The sequence below is a fragment of the Zymoseptoria tritici genome, chromosome 12 (assembly GCF_000219625.1).
Source record: "Zymoseptoria tritici IPO323 chromosome 12, whole genome shotgun sequence".
Classification (NCBI taxonomy): Eukaryota; Fungi; Ascomycota; class Dothideomycetes; order Mycosphaerellales; family Mycosphaerellaceae; genus Zymoseptoria; species Zymoseptoria tritici.
Window position 1 is genome coordinate 226,403 of NC_018207.1, and position 15,431 is coordinate 241,833.

The window sequence follows — 15,431 nt, forward strand, 5'->3', positions numbered from 1 at the left end:
GAATGCATTCCCGGTGCTCTCGTGCGCAATCTCTCCATATGGCCTGACGTCGACTGAGATCAACCTGTATAGGCCATTACGTCCACTTTGCTCGGCGGTACACCTGCAAAAGCCAAATCCGAAGCGCAAAGCTTCCGTTCGACATCCGGCGGCGCAACCCATCTCCAACAACTTGGCACCAAGGTCTTGGTCGCGTGCCTTGGTAAGAAGTCATTGAGCCGTGGCGGTGCAGCTCGGTGATTGAATCATGGCTCGCGCAGAAGCCTTCTCGGCCTTATCATGCTATGGATTCCCTCCAGTCTTCCTACACCAGCATGCGACGATCTATAGTACACCAGCACCTCAATGCTGTCGTACAAGGGTTATGAAATATCATGGCCATGCCTCAAGAGTAAGCCTGTGAGGGGAGTGCTGGCGACTATCCTCTTCCTCATATCCGCTTCCCTCCTGCTGCATTTCCAAACGAGCACACCCGCTGTTTTACAAGAGGACACCCGCGAGCCGATTCCGGATCCTCCCAAAGGCCGTCTCCATCTCCTCATACCTGCGACAAGTACGAATTCGGATCTATGCAAGCTGCTACTCTCCGCGCAAATTCTGGGCTATCCTACGCCCGTGCTCATCAACTACGGCGATCATGAAGAGAAGGATCCATACAAGCAACACTTGGGCAAAGTTGAGGGCATCCTCAAATACCTTGAGCAGATCGAATCAAACGACGAATATGCTGAAGATTTGGTGCTGATCATCGACGGCTTCGATGTCTGGTTTCAACTACGACCCGATGTGTTGATCCAGCGTTACTACGACATCAATGCAGCAGCGGATGCAAGAGCTGTGGCAACGTATGGACAAGAATTGGTGGATGAACACGATATACGGCAGACTGTGATTTTCGGTCCGGATAAGATCTGCTGGCCGGTGGACTTTAGTCGTCCTGCGTGTTGGGCTGTTCCGCAGAGTCCCTTCCCGGACTCTTCGTTCGGTCCAAGGTCAACGAAGGACGACGCCGACGAGCGGGACCGGAATGCGGCACAGTGGTTGAACAGTGGTACGGTGATGGGACCTGCGAGGGACATGAGGGATGTCTTCAAGGTGACTCTAGAAGAGATTCAGTCGAATTACCACGGTGACTCGGATCAGTATTACTTCTCCGGCATCTTCGGCGATCAGGAGTACGCTCGGATCCAGAGAGTTCCTCATCTTCTCGAGGCGGCCAAGGAAAGGAGCATGCATCTTCGTGACAGGGAGGATTTTAGCAACGGCTTTCGTTTCGAACCACTTTTGTTTGGCAAAATGAAGGAGCATCACATCGGCATCGACTACTCGCTATCGATGTTCCAGACGCTCGCATTGTAAGCAAGCATTGACTTCACCTCTCGGACGTTGAACTGACATTCCTCCCAGCTGGCGACAACACCTCTCCTGGATCCGTGCATCCGACATCTGGACGCCTCCTGCCAGCTCTCCATACCCACCCTCCAGCGCCCACTTCTTCAGCCTTCCTGCTGATGTTTCAGCTTCCACATCACCCTACGCGGCTCTCAAGTCCAGCCATCCACAACGCAACACCACATGGTCCGAAGTCCCGCTCGCTTTCAACTCCATCACTCACCAAATCCCTGCCCTTCTCCACGTTACCGGCGGACCTCACGAGAAGGAATTCCGAAGGAACTGGTGGCAAAAACTCTGGTTCCAGTCCCATGCACGTGAGCTGCGCGAAGCAAGCTTGTCGCTGGATCAGAAACGTATCTCCAATGAGACGATGTGGGGGTACATGTGGTACAATGCCGAGGCAGATGAGATTGATAGGGAAGGCATTGTAGGTGGAGGTCTAGGAGGCGTGTGGACGGATCGAAGGGGCTGGTTGAGCTGGAAGAGGGTGTGTGGGAGGGTGGAAGGGGAGATTTTCGACGTACCCGATCAGGAGTGGTTTCATCCAGGGCCAAAGTGGCCGGAGACGGAGCTGGAACCCGAGTTGGAGATGGACGAGCGTCAAAACGGAACCGAGCTTACGGCTGCACCTTCTCCGCTTTCTGCTGATGAGCCAAAAGACGAGGCGGCGATGCCTTCCGAGGGACATTCTGGAATCCCAGATAGCCAGTCAGACCTTGCTGCCGAAGGTACAGGAGAAGGCGGCGATCGTTCCACGGAGCCTGCCATTCATACCAGCCTTGGAAACTATGCTCCCAATCAGATGTTTGGGGAGCCAGCGGACGACCTTTCTCTGCCGGTTGACCTCCAGTAGGATGTGAAGACGGAACGAATATTCGTTCTACTCAAGTACGGCGGCACATGGCCGGAGAAGATCTCAGCGAGACAGCACAGGCGTCACGATTCACGAAGACCATATCTTAATCACTAATTAGCATCGCAATACGACATTGCACGCCGCAATAGCTCACTGCCCAGTTCCACAATGTCTTATGAATATTTCGACTTTGTGCTCAATAGCTCCCTCTCACAACCACAAACGTCCACACCAACATGGGAAGACCTTTGGCGCCAAGCTGATCGTGGCGACGGGAGACGAAACATCATCTGGTAAGGTTCCACGGCGGTGTGTAGCGTGAACCTTACATGCGCCTACTACCACATCAAATTGAGCGTCCATCTCTATTTCTGTATGACATTTTCCTGACATGTCATTGCAGATGTCGATTGCAAAGTCGGCCGCCGAGGACCGGTATTTATCAGGACCAACGATAGTCTGGCATTCAGGATGATGGCGAACAAAAGCATCAGGATTCTTGTCCTCGTGGCATTGTCCTGGGTCTGCCTTGCGGTCTACTTCCTCCTCGTAAGCGGACTACCCTCGAAGAGTCCCGCATACAATTACTGACAACTTTCCAGCCACAGGAGAAATTCGAGCCCTACCTCTCCTTCTCCTCCCACAGCAATGGGTCTGCGATCCCTCCAGCATCCTCCCTACCCCTAAAACCCGCTGCTCTTCACCTCATCGTTCCGGCCTCTAACCCGGACCCAAACCTCTGCAAAGTGCTTCTTTCCGCCGGCATCCTCGGCTACCCGTCTCCAGTCATCGTGAACTGGAACCACACCTTCGCTGACGATCGCTACGTCGAAGGAGGGTCTCATCTCGCCAAACTCTCCGGCGTGGAGACCTACCTATCATCCTTGGAGGATGCTCAGGATGAAGATCTCGTGCTCATGGTCGACGGCTACGACGTATGGCTTCAACTCCGGCCGCAGACTCTCGTCTCTCGCTTCTACGATATCAACCGTAAGGCGGACGCTAGATTGGCGAAAGAACTCGGACCTGCGCAAACGACCTGGAATATCCATCAAGAAGTAGTGTTTGGCGTGCAAAAGCGCTGCTGGCCCTGGACTTTTGACGATCCGCCTTGCTATGCCGCTCCGGAGTCCACACTGCCGGCGGATATTTACGGACCGGATACCGACACGGACATTGGATCCGAACCCAATCCATATATTAAATTCCGTCCTCGGTACACGAACTCGGGAGTCGTGATGGGTACCGTGCGAGGTATGCGGAAGATGTTCCGTCAAGCGGTAATGAGGCTGGAGAGTACTGAAGGGGAGAAGAATATGGGCAGCGATCAGTATGTTCTCGCGCATATCATCGGCGACCAAAATGTGTGGCGAGAAGCCGTGAGAAGAGATGAGGAGGCGAAAGTTGAAGGTTCGAAGATTGGACGGGGTCTATCAGGTCTACTTGACGGATGGAGGAAGAAACCGCCCAAGGAGGCGATCCAATATAACGAGGATCACATACGACAAGTCCGCGAGAAAGCCGCCCTCGAACCCGACGGGACACTGGAGTTCGGCGTTGGGTACGACTATTGGAGCGAACTGGGCCTGGCTACGGTCTTTCAGGAGGACGAGACGGAATGGTTGGTGTGGTCAAACTCCACCCAAGTCAGCGGAGTAGAGGCGACCTACGGCTTGCCCTTGAAAGAGTCTCGCCTGCGGAAGTTGCCCGAAGATATCTCCCACACGCCACCGCCGTTTCACACCTTCAACGACGAGCCGCTTCTGCCGAGGAATACGAGTTGGGACCAGGTTCCACTCTTTACGAACGCTTACACCGGCGTAGTCCCTGCGGTTATTCATCACAACGCTCATCGCGATGGCCGCAAGAAGCTGCGGGAGGAATGGTGGGATAAGCTCTGGATGCAGCCGTACGCAAGAGTACTCTACGATGCGAGCATATGGGAGCCCATTATGCCGGTGGCGTATGCGGGCGGCGAAGGAGGAGAAGGGTCTGCGAATGTGAGGAAGGAGTATTGGCCTGCTGAGAGGTGGAAGGGAGGAGCAAGGACGAGTCCATCAAGTGCGAATGGAACACAGGTGAAAACGGAGTGGCTTCGTTTTGATGATGTGTGCAAGGCATATCATGAGGAGGTGTTCAGGGACGGGAAAGGACCTTGGACATTGCCGGAGGCGCACTGAAGTTTGAACTGGCATAGATATGCGGGTATGATGCATACCTCCGTGCTTCCGCTCAAACTGCAACGTCCGAGCCAATCGAGCGAATCATGTACGGTGAAGTTGCGGAGGAAGTCGGGGAAACGTGCATTGGGATCGTTGTCCCAAAACCTTGTCGGCAACATATCTCTCCGCTGTCGCGGTAAAGTGCACCGCACGATATGGTCCTGAACGGCTTGCAGTGTCGCAGTCTGAGCGGAAGCATGGAAGGAGGCATTTCGATGATGTCTCTCTACCTCACGCCGGCGGCGGTTCCTTCTCCGGCTTCTCCACATCTCTGAACAATTCATAATCAAACCAGCTCGGACAGGTCTCTCCCCAAGTCACAGACCCTCCCGATGGCAGATTCGCCACCTTCCACGACTTGCCGTCTCCTTCCTCATTGTCGCCATCCTGACTCCAAAGCTCCGTCATGAGCACCCGAGCATGCTGCTGCATCCATGTCTCTGGCCACTGGAAAGCTCGAGCGTTCTTGTCGCCATTGTGGTGAATCATGACTGGGATTGTGTTGAGGCATAGGTTTGTGAAGAGCGGAGTGTCCTTCCAGCCAACGCTTGCTCGCTCTTCGATGCTGGACAAGGGAGCAGTGCTGGATATGACATCTTGTGGAAGGTCTCCAGTCACTCGGCTCTGACAATCAAACAGTCCATTCCGACCGGCCAATTGCTCCGAAATGTTCTTGTCGAACGTCAAATACCGAGTGTCGTCTTCCGTGTTGACAGTCTGCTGTCCCAAGTCCGACCACAAGTCCAGGCCAATGCCGAACTCATCCGGAGCACCATTCCTCTCCACGCCTGGCTCATGGATGAAGTCAGGTTTCAGCGGGTCCGCGACAAGCGTTCCCTCAAGATAGTGCGGGATCGGCTTTGCTTTGCCTCGCAGTCTCTCAGCGGCGGAGAGATGTCTTCGACGAAGGACCTCGCGCTGGTACTCTTGCTCGCCGTACATGATGTTGAAGATGGACTGGTCGCTTCCGTGGTACATGAGGTCCGAACCACCGCTGCCGTTGTCCCAAGGATCGTGGTCGGTATGAGCGTCGACCTTCTCCGCGGCGCGCCGGAAGAGAGCAAGCATGTCTTTCTGTGGGCCGATGATGTATCTAGGCAGAGAAGGTCAGAACATGTGGCTGGAAGATAGAAGGAGTTGTACGCACCCAGAATTGAGATATCTCTGTTTCAGGCTGCTAATTTTGTTCTTGCCCATGACAGTGTCTGTGTTCCCACCATACAGATCATCAGGTAGCGGAGAAGCTGGAATGGGATAGCAGGCGATGGTGTGCATCTGATTAGGGGCGCATCGCTTTCCGGCTCCGAAGATGATTCTTTGTCGAATGTTCTCCTTGTCGTAAGCATTACCGAGTCGTTGCTTCAGTCTCTCGTTGGCTCGTTGATTGACGGAGTGGTATCTGCTGATGAGAACTTCAGGGCGAAGCTGGAACCAGATGTCTGTGAAAGAATGAGCGTCTAGTCGTCCGGGCAGAGTAATGCACCGAGACCTACCATATGCGTCCATCATCATCACCAGATCGTTTTCTGTCGATGAATTCATGCCTTCAAAAAATTTGAGCACGCCGTAGACCTTGGCCACATGGCTGCCTCCTCCCAACAGTCGATCTGGAAGACTTGTGAGATTGTTGCTCGTTCTCAGCGTGCTCAGGTGTTATACCATCATTGAAGGTCTGATTCCATGCAATCAAAGTCGGAGTGGGATATCCCAGAATGGCTCCAGTGAGGAACGTCTTGCACAAGTCCACGGCTCCGTTTGAGGCTGGTAGCAAAAGATGCAGCTTCGACGCCGGACGTGTTGCATCGACGTTGCCTAGTTCAGTACTTGCTTTAATTGGTTGTCCGCGGATCGGATCGTGCTGGAAGCTGTCAGCTAGAGTGTGGCTCCTCCGAAGCCTTTTCACTTACGAACGTGAATCCAAGCAGCACCAGTGCAGCAAGCAACGTTCCACAAAGCCAAGCAGTCCGTTTTGTCGGCTGTATCATGATTGTGTTGCTAACAAGAGACCAAAAGAGACTGCGGTTAATCAGTCATTGCTACCGATGCCATATGTGAGGACATTGGTGAGAGCGAAAGGGGCAACATGGACGAGGCATGAAGTCACAGCTTCTTGACTCCTTCCGCAAGACGCCGCTACACAACGCTTTGCACCGCTTGGCTCACCGAAAATATCTTTGTCGCGTGCCGCGTTACCTCCTTGGCATGTGGCGGCGGCAAGCTAAAGGCTGGGTGAAGTCTGTTCAGTGTGAGTTTGGACTAGGAAACTCTCCTTGACTTGAGGTTGAGGACGATTGTGGCACAGCATCATGAGTAACTGGCTCAGCTCAAACGAACACACCTGCCTCCCAAGATCAAATCTCCCTTCTCTGGCGCAGACTATTCGCACCAAGCCACCGAAGTACGATACAGGCCGTGCAGTCTGAGCGGGACTTTGGAAGTACTCGCTCCTTCTTTGCATGACGGATATGAACATTGTAGCTGCGACAGCAGACTTTGTGCCTGCTACCCTTGGGTCGGTGGAATCAGTGCCGTCTCTCGTTACCTTACATCTCGCTGTTTGATGCGACCTCCAGGTAAATCAGCGTTACCAACCAGAGGAACCGTACGAAGGCTCCGGCACCTTGGCCTTGACAATGCTCAGACATGCCGAACATGTCTTCATTCGACAACGCAAGCACATCAGCACAGATCTGCATCTCTTGCGACACTCCATACACTGCTTCTTGCCTGGCTTCTTGCCCGCGACTCTAAACGGCCACCACGAACCTGGGTGGCCACACCGAGCCATCGCTATTGCATCTGCCGCCTCTTGCTGCTCTTGCTCCGCCCGCCTATTCTCTTTGTCACGTTGTTTGCTCTCCCGTTTCTTCCTGTCAAGCTCTTCACTCTCGAACTTGGCTTTGCGCTTTTCTGTCTCGGCCTGCGCCCGCTCTCGGTCCTGTATCTCTTGTTCGTCTCTGATCTTGACCCTTAGGGCCACAATTTCAGGTCCATCTTTGGCGTGAGCAGCCTGAGACTCTCGCCATTTTGTCTCGTACTCTTCCGATTCCTTTGAGAGCTCCTCCTGCTTGACTCGCAGACATTCCTGCTTCTTCAGCTCCATCTGTATCTTCCTCTCTTCGTCCAATTCTGGCATTCGCCCTTCGGAAGCCTTCTGAAAGGCACAGTGTGTCTTCGACTTGCCGAACCGACTCGCTTTATTGTGCGGCGGTTGAGGAGCATCTTGAACAAGTCGGACCTGCTGAAGTTTCCGAATCTGCCGCTCCAGGGTCCGAATATCTTTCTTGTGGTCGTTGATCCTCCGTCTCATAGCCTTGAAGGCCTGCTCCAGACGCAGAATCCGCTGGCGTCTCAGTTCACGCAGCACCTCGAGTCTCACTTTATTGTTGAGAAGCTCCGACGGCCGCCTGTCCTCCTTGGCCGAAGATCGCTCCTGCTCCACCCACACTGCTCGCATCTCCCGGTTTAGGGCGTAGAATACTCCCTTTCCCTTCACAAATGGGTATAAATCGTCGTACTCACGACGTTGCGTGGGATCCCTGAGTGTCTCATGCGCGAGACCGAGTCGCTGGAATTCTGACGTTGCGTTTGGCTGTTTGTTGCGATCGGGATGGAGCTTCAGTGAGAGTCGACGATAGGACTTGGTGATCTCATCGAGGGTTGCGGTGTGCTCGACTCCAAGCAAGAGGTAGTAATCCTCCGTGGCGAGAGGCGCCATGCTTTAAAGGTGTTGCTGTTGCAGCGGAGCTGGTATGTCGCCCTTCGTGAGAGCGGAAGTTTTCAACTTCATCTTCTCTGCAATTTTAGCAAGTGATGTGGCGTTTGTCTGGGCTGCGTTTGTTCGAGCTTACCTACCGTTTCGTCTGTACGACCCAATGGAAGTCCTCCGTCCCTTCACTCTGAATCATGTCTTCAGTGCGGTCGTTGATGCTCGCGGCGGTCGTGCCATGAGATAGTGAGTACATGCAGCGTTGTTTTGTACTGGCATGTGCTGATGAACGGTAGACCGGCACTTCAAGACTCCAGCTCATTGTCGGCAGAGATGAAATTGGAGAACATGGTGATCGACGGGAGAGCACTGGAGGTTGTCTGGCACCGTCAGCTGCCGCACTTGCCTGCGATCCGTCACATGCAGCACTTTGATTTCTTCAATCTCACAGTTTGTATATCGAACTTGTCACGCCATGCTGTCGACCTCCCGAGCCAACATCTCTCTTTCTGCACCGGCAGCAGAACTTGTGTAGGACCGTGAACGGAGCTTGTAGACGTGGGAAGATATGTGGCTTTTCTGGATAGATTCGTTCTTTCCTCGGCTTGGCGGAGAGCTTTCAGAAACGTTCCCTTGACAGGACGGGACAGATAGGCGTGCAAGCCGGTGTACGGGTAGAAGTATGGTTATGCGTACTGACACTTTGGCTAGACGGCCAGATGGCCCTGCGAGTAGGCATGCGGGTAAGTGTACAGCTGTTGGAGAGCCGGCCAGTGAGGTGCAAAGGTAAGCGTACAGGTGGACGTGCAGGCACCTTGCCAAAACGGCCAGATAGTCATGCAGGTAATTGAACATTCTCGGTCGCTGTCCACTGTCCCTTCCTCACTTCGTCTTCTTCGACTTCTTCGCCTTCTTCCACTTCTTCGGCTCCATCTTCGGCCTCAACTCGCACTGACACTTGGCGCAGACCCGCATATCACAGTCCGGACACTGTAGCAGATACTCCTCCTCCTCGCCACCACATTTTCCACAAGGTCCCCGGCTTGTCACTTTCGGCCACCACCCTCCTCCTCCATGCCGACACCTCTGCTCCTCTTCCTCCTTCTCTCTTTGCCGCTGCTTCTCTTCCGCCTGTCGTCGCTGGCGCATGGTCTCGGCTGTGGCTTTGGCTTTGGCGTCGGCTCTGGCTCTGGCTTCGGCTCTGGCTTGGCGGGCTTGTTCCATGAAATCACCTTGATCCCTCCAGAAGGCCTCGTATCGTGCCTCCATGTCGCGAAAAGCTCGCCTGAAGTAGTCCTCCGCCTGCCTAGCCTCCTCCCTGGCTTGAGACCAGGGATCAGCCTGCTGCCGCTGAGCTGAAGTCCACGGGGTCGGGGTGGTGTCACGGAAGCGACGCAGACGATCGTACTTCCGGCGCTCATCATCATCCTTAAGCGTCTCGTAGGCCTGTCCTAGCTTCTGGAAGGCCTGAGTAGCATTCGGTCGGTCGTTGCGGTCTGGATGAAGTTTGAGGGCGAGGCGTCTGTAGGATTGGGTGATTTCCTCTGCCGTGGCGCTTGATTCGACCTCCAGGATGATGTAGTAGTCGTCGCTGGGAGGCAGAGGCGCCATTTCAGCTCTAACTTTTGATGCTGTGTCGTGCGATATGAAGAGATGGCCGAAACAATTGTGATAATTGTGACTCAGTGGATCCGTTCAAAGTGCGCCGCGAGAGGTGCACTTCATCGCCTTGGAGTTTGCATGTTGAGCAGGAGAGCAGAGTTTTGTTCGGAGAGAGAGAGCGTTTTCACTTCACCATCAGATTCACGTGAAGTAGCGTTTGTGCGATCCCGTGTGTGTAACGTCGCACAGCGCAATCGTACATATGTCTCCTGTCGACAACCGCTCGTGCAGCTCGCGACCCGTCACATTGAAGTCAAACGCATCATCAAACACGATCTGGGTCTTTACCGGCGATGACTCCATCCATATTAACCGAGACGTGTAAGTACCGAAGAAATCTCACATACCTGATGCTTCACGGTTGTCCTGTTCTTAGCATAAGGCGCTGCATTTCAGTCGTTCTGGTTCTGGCTGCGAACATCTTCATGTCTTTCATCCGACTTGCTTCTGTGGATGAGCCTTGATCCTCGCCGCAGCGATCACGCCGCCTCGGCAATGCGGACAAGCCTGCTGAGGACAGCACGGGCATTGCAGCAAATACGGCCAGAACCCTCCACACTCGGGACACAGAGAACGTCCTTCGACCTGATTCCACCATCCCACATGGCGGCAGTGCTTTGACTTGCTCCTCGTCTACTTCGAAAGGATCCTCCGCTAAGCTGCTGGGGTTCTCTGGTTCTGTTCAGCTCACTGAGCCAGAGCGTCCTTTGGCGTTACGCTTGGCTTTGGCTGAAGCTGTTTCGAGAAATGCAGTCAGTCTCTTGTGTCCTGTGTTCGATCTTCGTCGCCCGTGCTTCATTCTCTGACGCGGTATTTCCGTGCTCGTTCTGCTTCGGACCCTCGCTCAGTATCGACGCCCACCACTCGTCGAACTGCAGCTGCGATGCCTCTATGGTCGTCTCATCACCTTCAATATCCTAAAGGACTTCGACTGCATAGCTCGAAAGTCCTGGCCACGGTTGGTGAAGTACTTCGTGAAGTACTTCGTAAATTGGAGATCCGTGGGATGAAAGTGAATGCGATTTTGTCTCGGTGATGTGCGTCGGATGTGTGCGATCGTACTCCGTTCGCTTGAAGCGGATTCTTGACATTCGCTTCGGGTGCCCAATTACATCTATATGTAGCCCTCATACTTCTGACGATTCCGCTCAGTCCGTATGTCGCCCTGGCACTTCGGACAAGCCTGTTTACTGCAACCTGGACAGGTCAGCAAGTATGGCCAGCTTTGTCTGCACCCAGGGCAGGTCGCCCTGCCTTGCACTTTTGGCCACCAGCCGTCGTGTCGGCATTCGCGCTGTCTGCTTCTCCACTCTGCAGCGACTCTCTCATGCTCCCTCTGTTCTTCCTCCGCTAGCCTGCGTTGACGCTTTCTCTCCTTATGCAATTCTTTCTCCTGTTGTTTTGCTCGTTCGTATTCGTGCCGCTCCTGTTCTTCACGCTCTTTACGGGCTTTCGCGACAGCTTCTGTCTGAGCACGCTGCATCTCTGCCCACTGTCTCTGCCATCTCTCTTCCTCTCGTGCGCGGCTTGCAGCTGCTGCTCTTTGCAGTCTATCCGCCGCTTCTCTTTCTTCCCGCTCCTTTGCTAACCTTGCCTCTGTTGCAACCCTTTCTTTTTCCTGCCGCGCCTTCTCCTCCTTCACCGCGATGACCTGCCTCAATCGCATGATTTCTTTGTCGTTCCCGCTGTGCCATGCGTCGACGACTTTCCGGGCGCTCGTCATCTCCTCTCGTTGTTTAGTCAACTTGATTTTCTCGAGCTCGAGCTTCCTCTCCTTCAAATTCTCCTCCATCATCCTCTCCTGCTTATCTCGCTCCTTGCGCGACTTCTCCTCTTCACTCTCGTCCGGTTTCTTCTTATACAAGGGCGAGAATATGGTCCTCACCCAGCCTTTCTCCCACGCTTCGGCGGCTTTTTCCGCAGCTCGAATGGTTTGAAGATTCTTGATCTGCTGATCGAGCTTGCCGACCACTTCCGCTTGCTTTGCTATCTTCCCTTCGAAATTCACTTTGCTTTTCTCCCATCGTGCTTCTCGTTCGGCTTTCAGTTTTACAAATGCAGCAATCTGCTCTTGTTCGCTCAGCTGCTTCGGTCTCGGCGGAGCGGGCTCTGGTTTTGAGGTCCCCTTGGAAGTTTTCGGTGGCGGTGCTTGTCCAGAAGATGACGGCTTTGCTGAGTCGGCGGATTTGGAATGCTGCGGTCCAGCATTTGCTTGCGCAGGGCGAGTCCTGCGCAGAGACGGATGATTGCGATTGTACTGCCTGCGCAACAGATCGTCCTTTAAGATCTCATATGCGCCGACTAGTCTCTTGAAAGCTTCCGTTGCATCAGGTCGGGCATTACGGTCGGGATGAGTCAGAAGCGCCAGACGGCGATAAGACTGAGTGATTTGCTCTGTCGTTGCATCTTGCTCTACCTCGAGAATGAAGTAGTAATCTTCTGTGGCGGACGTTGGCGTCATCTCTGCGCGAAGGTTGTTGTTCCGCTGCCACAGAGGGAGAAGGAAGATTTCGGCCTTGATGTGGTAGCGGGCTGCGCAGCGTTTGCTCTGAAATTCACCACCGAACTCGTGACTTTCCTTTCCCACTCGTCTTTGAAGAAGTAGTGGGTCCTCGGGTAAACAATTTCCAACGAGCCCTTCCCTTGACTAGCTTTTACCATGCTCATGATTTCCACGGCGCAGCCTCAGGACCGACAGATCCGATGGAGCGACCAGAACATCGCCGCTCGGGAACAGGGGCTTGCAGCAGCATGACCACTCTGACCGAGCAGACCATAACTGTGGAGGCTCGCCCGGCCATCACAACACAGCTTGTTCTTTCGAGCTCAGCAAGGGTCATACACAGCCTCTGCCTCTCGGCCAGTAGACTCGCCACGAACCCAGTCCTCGATGCCCTCAGCTGCTTCCCTCGCGCTGCTCAGATGACGTTGGAAAAAGCCTTGCAACTGGCTCGGCGTGAATGTATCATCGGGAACCTGCTGGGCGAATTCGCTCGCCAGCATCCTCAACTTCTCCATTGACACATGCTGATCCAGACGATCTTCCATAGTGTCCTCGACCTGCGTTCCGCTCAACAACTCGGGCGAGAACATCCGCATGAACATCTGTTTTGCCGAAGCCTGGCTAATATTCCCAAGGAAGACTTTGAAGTCGACTCGTCCCGGACGGACAAGAGCCGGGTCAAGTTGCTCGGGTTTATTCGTCGTCATGATGACCAGCCTTCCTTCTTGCGATCCCACTCCGTCCAGAACATTCAGCAGACCGGAGAGCGTCACATTCGATAGCGTGCTAGACGTGTCACTGCTGCTGTCCGTGAGATGCCGGTCCTGACGAGTCTCCCGACCGGACCAGACGGCGTCGATGTCTTCCAGCAGAACAATACATCGCGGTGGGATTTCTTGAAACATCTGCTCCAAGTCGGCATCGTTGGCAATGCTGGGGACTTTGACTTCGTACAAATCGAGACCGAACTCGCCGGCGAGAGCGGTGCTGAGTGAGCTTTTCCCAGTTCCTGGTGGGCCGTAGAGGAGGTAGCCTCGACGGTAGGGAATGCTGCGACTCTGATACAACTTCCTGGTGCGTGTATCCAGATAGCTCTTGATGTCGTCAAGCAAGGTCCGCTTGACGGTCTCGTCGAAGTGCACTGTCTCTAGACCCCGATGCGGCTTGCGATACTTTGGCTTCCACGACATGCCGTACCGATCGCGGGAGTAAATGATCACGTAGAATTGCGCTTTTCTCTCGGCTTCCTCACGACAGGTTTGGATGAAATCACGAATCGGACTTGACGAACGACCCAAGCAACGAACGGTCAACTCCTCGCCACCTATCCCATCATACGTCGGATCGCCCATTGAAGCATTGAAGCTCTCCATCGATCGCGAGACTGCGAACAACGACCTCCCGTGCCAGAACCACGCCGTTTCCCAATGAGGCAGATACTGGATCGATCGCTGGGCTTTCTTCAGTGAAGCACCTGGATCCGCATCCCTTCCGAGCTCCGTCCGGACGGTATGGAAACGAAGACTTCGTGGCTGAATGACATGCTCGAGGATCCACGCACTGACGCTGCGGTTGATTGGGTCGCCGGCTGGAACAGTTATCGATGCGATGAAGAAGCGCTGGATCCAGGTCGAGAGATGGCTTGCCGTGCTGTGGACAAACTCCCAGGCTGACGGAAGAAGGCTGGCCACGGCGAGTATGGAGCCATAGTGCGTGAAGTCGAGCTCGGAAAATCTTTCAAAGAGTGTTGATCGCAGAAGAGCGAGGCTATGGAAGGGCCTGAGGGTTGTGGCTCCGCCGGCGTGGAATGACATCAAGAAGGTCGTCGAAGCATTGGAGCGAGTGCAATAATATACAGATGAAGCAAAGTCACGCAATGCGGCGGGAAAGGAGTGTAGAGATGATAAGTATCGAGCATGCGAGGTTCAGGTTGTTCAGTTTCACCCCAATTTTCGAGGCGTAGACTTTTGACAGCCCGCGTAGACTTTTGGCAACGCAGTGCCCCTGGGTCTTCGACGACTCCATCTCAAACTTCGATGCCAGATTCTTCACGTTCTCGTGAGGCTCTGGATGACCAGTTTCCGACGAGTGCTTGGAAATCGATCGGCGCCCAGGAGTGTTTGTCATATCGACGGGATCGCGTACGCAGAGCTTTGTCCCAGTCCTCCTCGTCGAGCGAGAGAACACTTGTCAACATGGAACCGCCGCCAGTGAAAGCCTGTCTCTTCGACATGGACGGTCTGCTGCTAAACACCGAGGATCTAATCACTGTGTGCATCAACATCATACTCCGAAAATATGGCAAGCAAGACCTGCCCTGGTCTCTGAAGGCACGTATTCAAGGCCGCTCCGCCGAGGCAAGCGACGAGATCTTGCAAGACTGGGCACAAATGCATATCGATAAAGACGAGTACAAGCGACAACAGAAGGCCCTCCACGATCGCATCTTTCCCACATCCGAGCCTCTTCCAGGTGTTGTCGAATTGCTGCGACGGCTGGATTCTACGTCCGGCGTCAGTCTAGCCCTGGCAACCAGCTCGACACAGGCCATCTTCAAAACAAAGACTGCCGGATGCAGGAGCCTATTCGACTGCTTCCCACATGACTGTCAGGTCCTGGGCGACGATCCGAGGGTGGAGCATCACAAGCCAGCTCCGGACATTTACCTCCAGGCGCTCGCTTGCGTCAATGACAGGCGGGAAACGGTAGATGGTCAGGATTCTGTGACTGCAGCGGAATGTCTGGTGCTCGAGGACTCCATTCAAGGTGTCGATGCCGGCAAGCGTGCAGGAATGCAAGTCCTTTGGGTTCCACATCGAGGCCTGCTACATGAGCTTTTGCAAGGAGATATTGCTAACGATGATGTTCGGAAGCACTTTCAAGAAGTTTTCGGCCTGGACCCCAAGGTGCCAATTCGAGGTTTGGAAATTGAAGCATTAGCGGATCACATTCAGGAAGCCACACTTGGTTGGATCCGCATGCTCACTTCTCTGGAGCACTTCCCGTATGCCTTGTATGGACTGTCGAATTGATTAGCCAGGCCGGCTACTACTTCCGTGATTCCGCTCAAACTGCCGCATGTGT

At 54.1% G+C, this 15,431-nt stretch overlaps 6 protein-coding genes across 6 annotated transcripts; 2 read left to right on the forward strand and 4 right to left on the reverse strand.

Moving 5' to 3' along the window:
* Positions 1 to 175: 175 nt before the first annotated feature.
* Positions 176 to 3,634, forward strand: MYCGRDRAFT_111396 (uncharacterized protein; the record flags this gene model as incomplete). Its single annotated transcript, XM_003847818.1, has 6 exons — positions 176 to 1,355; positions 1,408 to 2,123; positions 2,455 to 2,544; positions 2,655 to 2,800; positions 2,854 to 3,467; positions 3,583 to 3,634. 6 exons carry the CDS (start codon positions 346 to 348, stop codon positions 3,632 to 3,634), a joined length of 2,628 nt encoding a protein of 875 aa, XP_003847866.1.
* Positions 3,635 to 4,669: 1,035 nt separating this feature from the next.
* Positions 4,670 to 6,511, reverse strand: MYCGRDRAFT_111397 (uncharacterized protein; the record flags this gene model as incomplete). Its single annotated transcript, XM_003848177.1, has 5 exons — positions 4,670 to 5,566; positions 5,621 to 5,912; positions 5,967 to 6,080; positions 6,133 to 6,331; positions 6,381 to 6,511. The coding sequence occupies 5 exons, from the start codon at positions 6,456 to 6,458 to the stop codon at positions 4,705 to 4,707; spliced, it is 1,545 nt and encodes a 514-aa protein (XP_003848225.1).
* A 1,473-nt stretch (positions 6,512 to 7,984) lies between these two features.
* Positions 7,985 to 8,191, reverse strand: MYCGRDRAFT_50710 (uncharacterized protein; the record flags this gene model as incomplete). The annotated part of the gene is made up of 1 exon (XM_003848176.1): positions 7,985 to 8,191. A coding segment is annotated over one exon (207 nt), but the record flags the coding sequence as incomplete, so codon positions are not given.
* A 1,389-nt stretch (positions 8,192 to 9,580) lies between these two features.
* MYCGRDRAFT_50617 (uncharacterized protein) lies at positions 9,581 to 9,793 on the reverse strand (the record flags this gene model as incomplete). The annotated part of the gene is made up of 1 exon (XM_003848175.1): positions 9,581 to 9,793. A coding segment is annotated over one exon (213 nt), but the record flags the coding sequence as incomplete, so codon positions are not given.
* Positions 9,794 to 10,680: 887 nt separating this feature from the next.
* Positions 10,681 to 14,161, reverse strand: MYCGRDRAFT_77213 (uncharacterized protein; the record flags this gene model as incomplete). The annotated part of the gene is made up of 2 exons (XM_003848174.1): positions 10,681 to 11,462; positions 12,689 to 14,161. 2 exons carry the CDS (start codon positions 14,159 to 14,161, stop codon positions 10,959 to 10,961), a joined length of 1,977 nt encoding a protein of 658 aa, XP_003848222.1.
* Positions 14,162 to 14,444: 283 nt separating this feature from the next.
* On the forward strand, positions 14,445 to 15,379 carry MYCGRDRAFT_101702 (uncharacterized protein; the record flags this gene model as incomplete). Its single annotated transcript, XM_003847819.1, has 2 exons — positions 14,445 to 15,211; positions 15,302 to 15,379. The coding sequence occupies 2 exons, from the start codon at positions 14,543 to 14,545 to the stop codon at positions 15,377 to 15,379; spliced, it is 747 nt and encodes a 248-aa protein (XP_003847867.1).
* Positions 15,380 to 15,431: the final 52 nt, after the last annotated feature.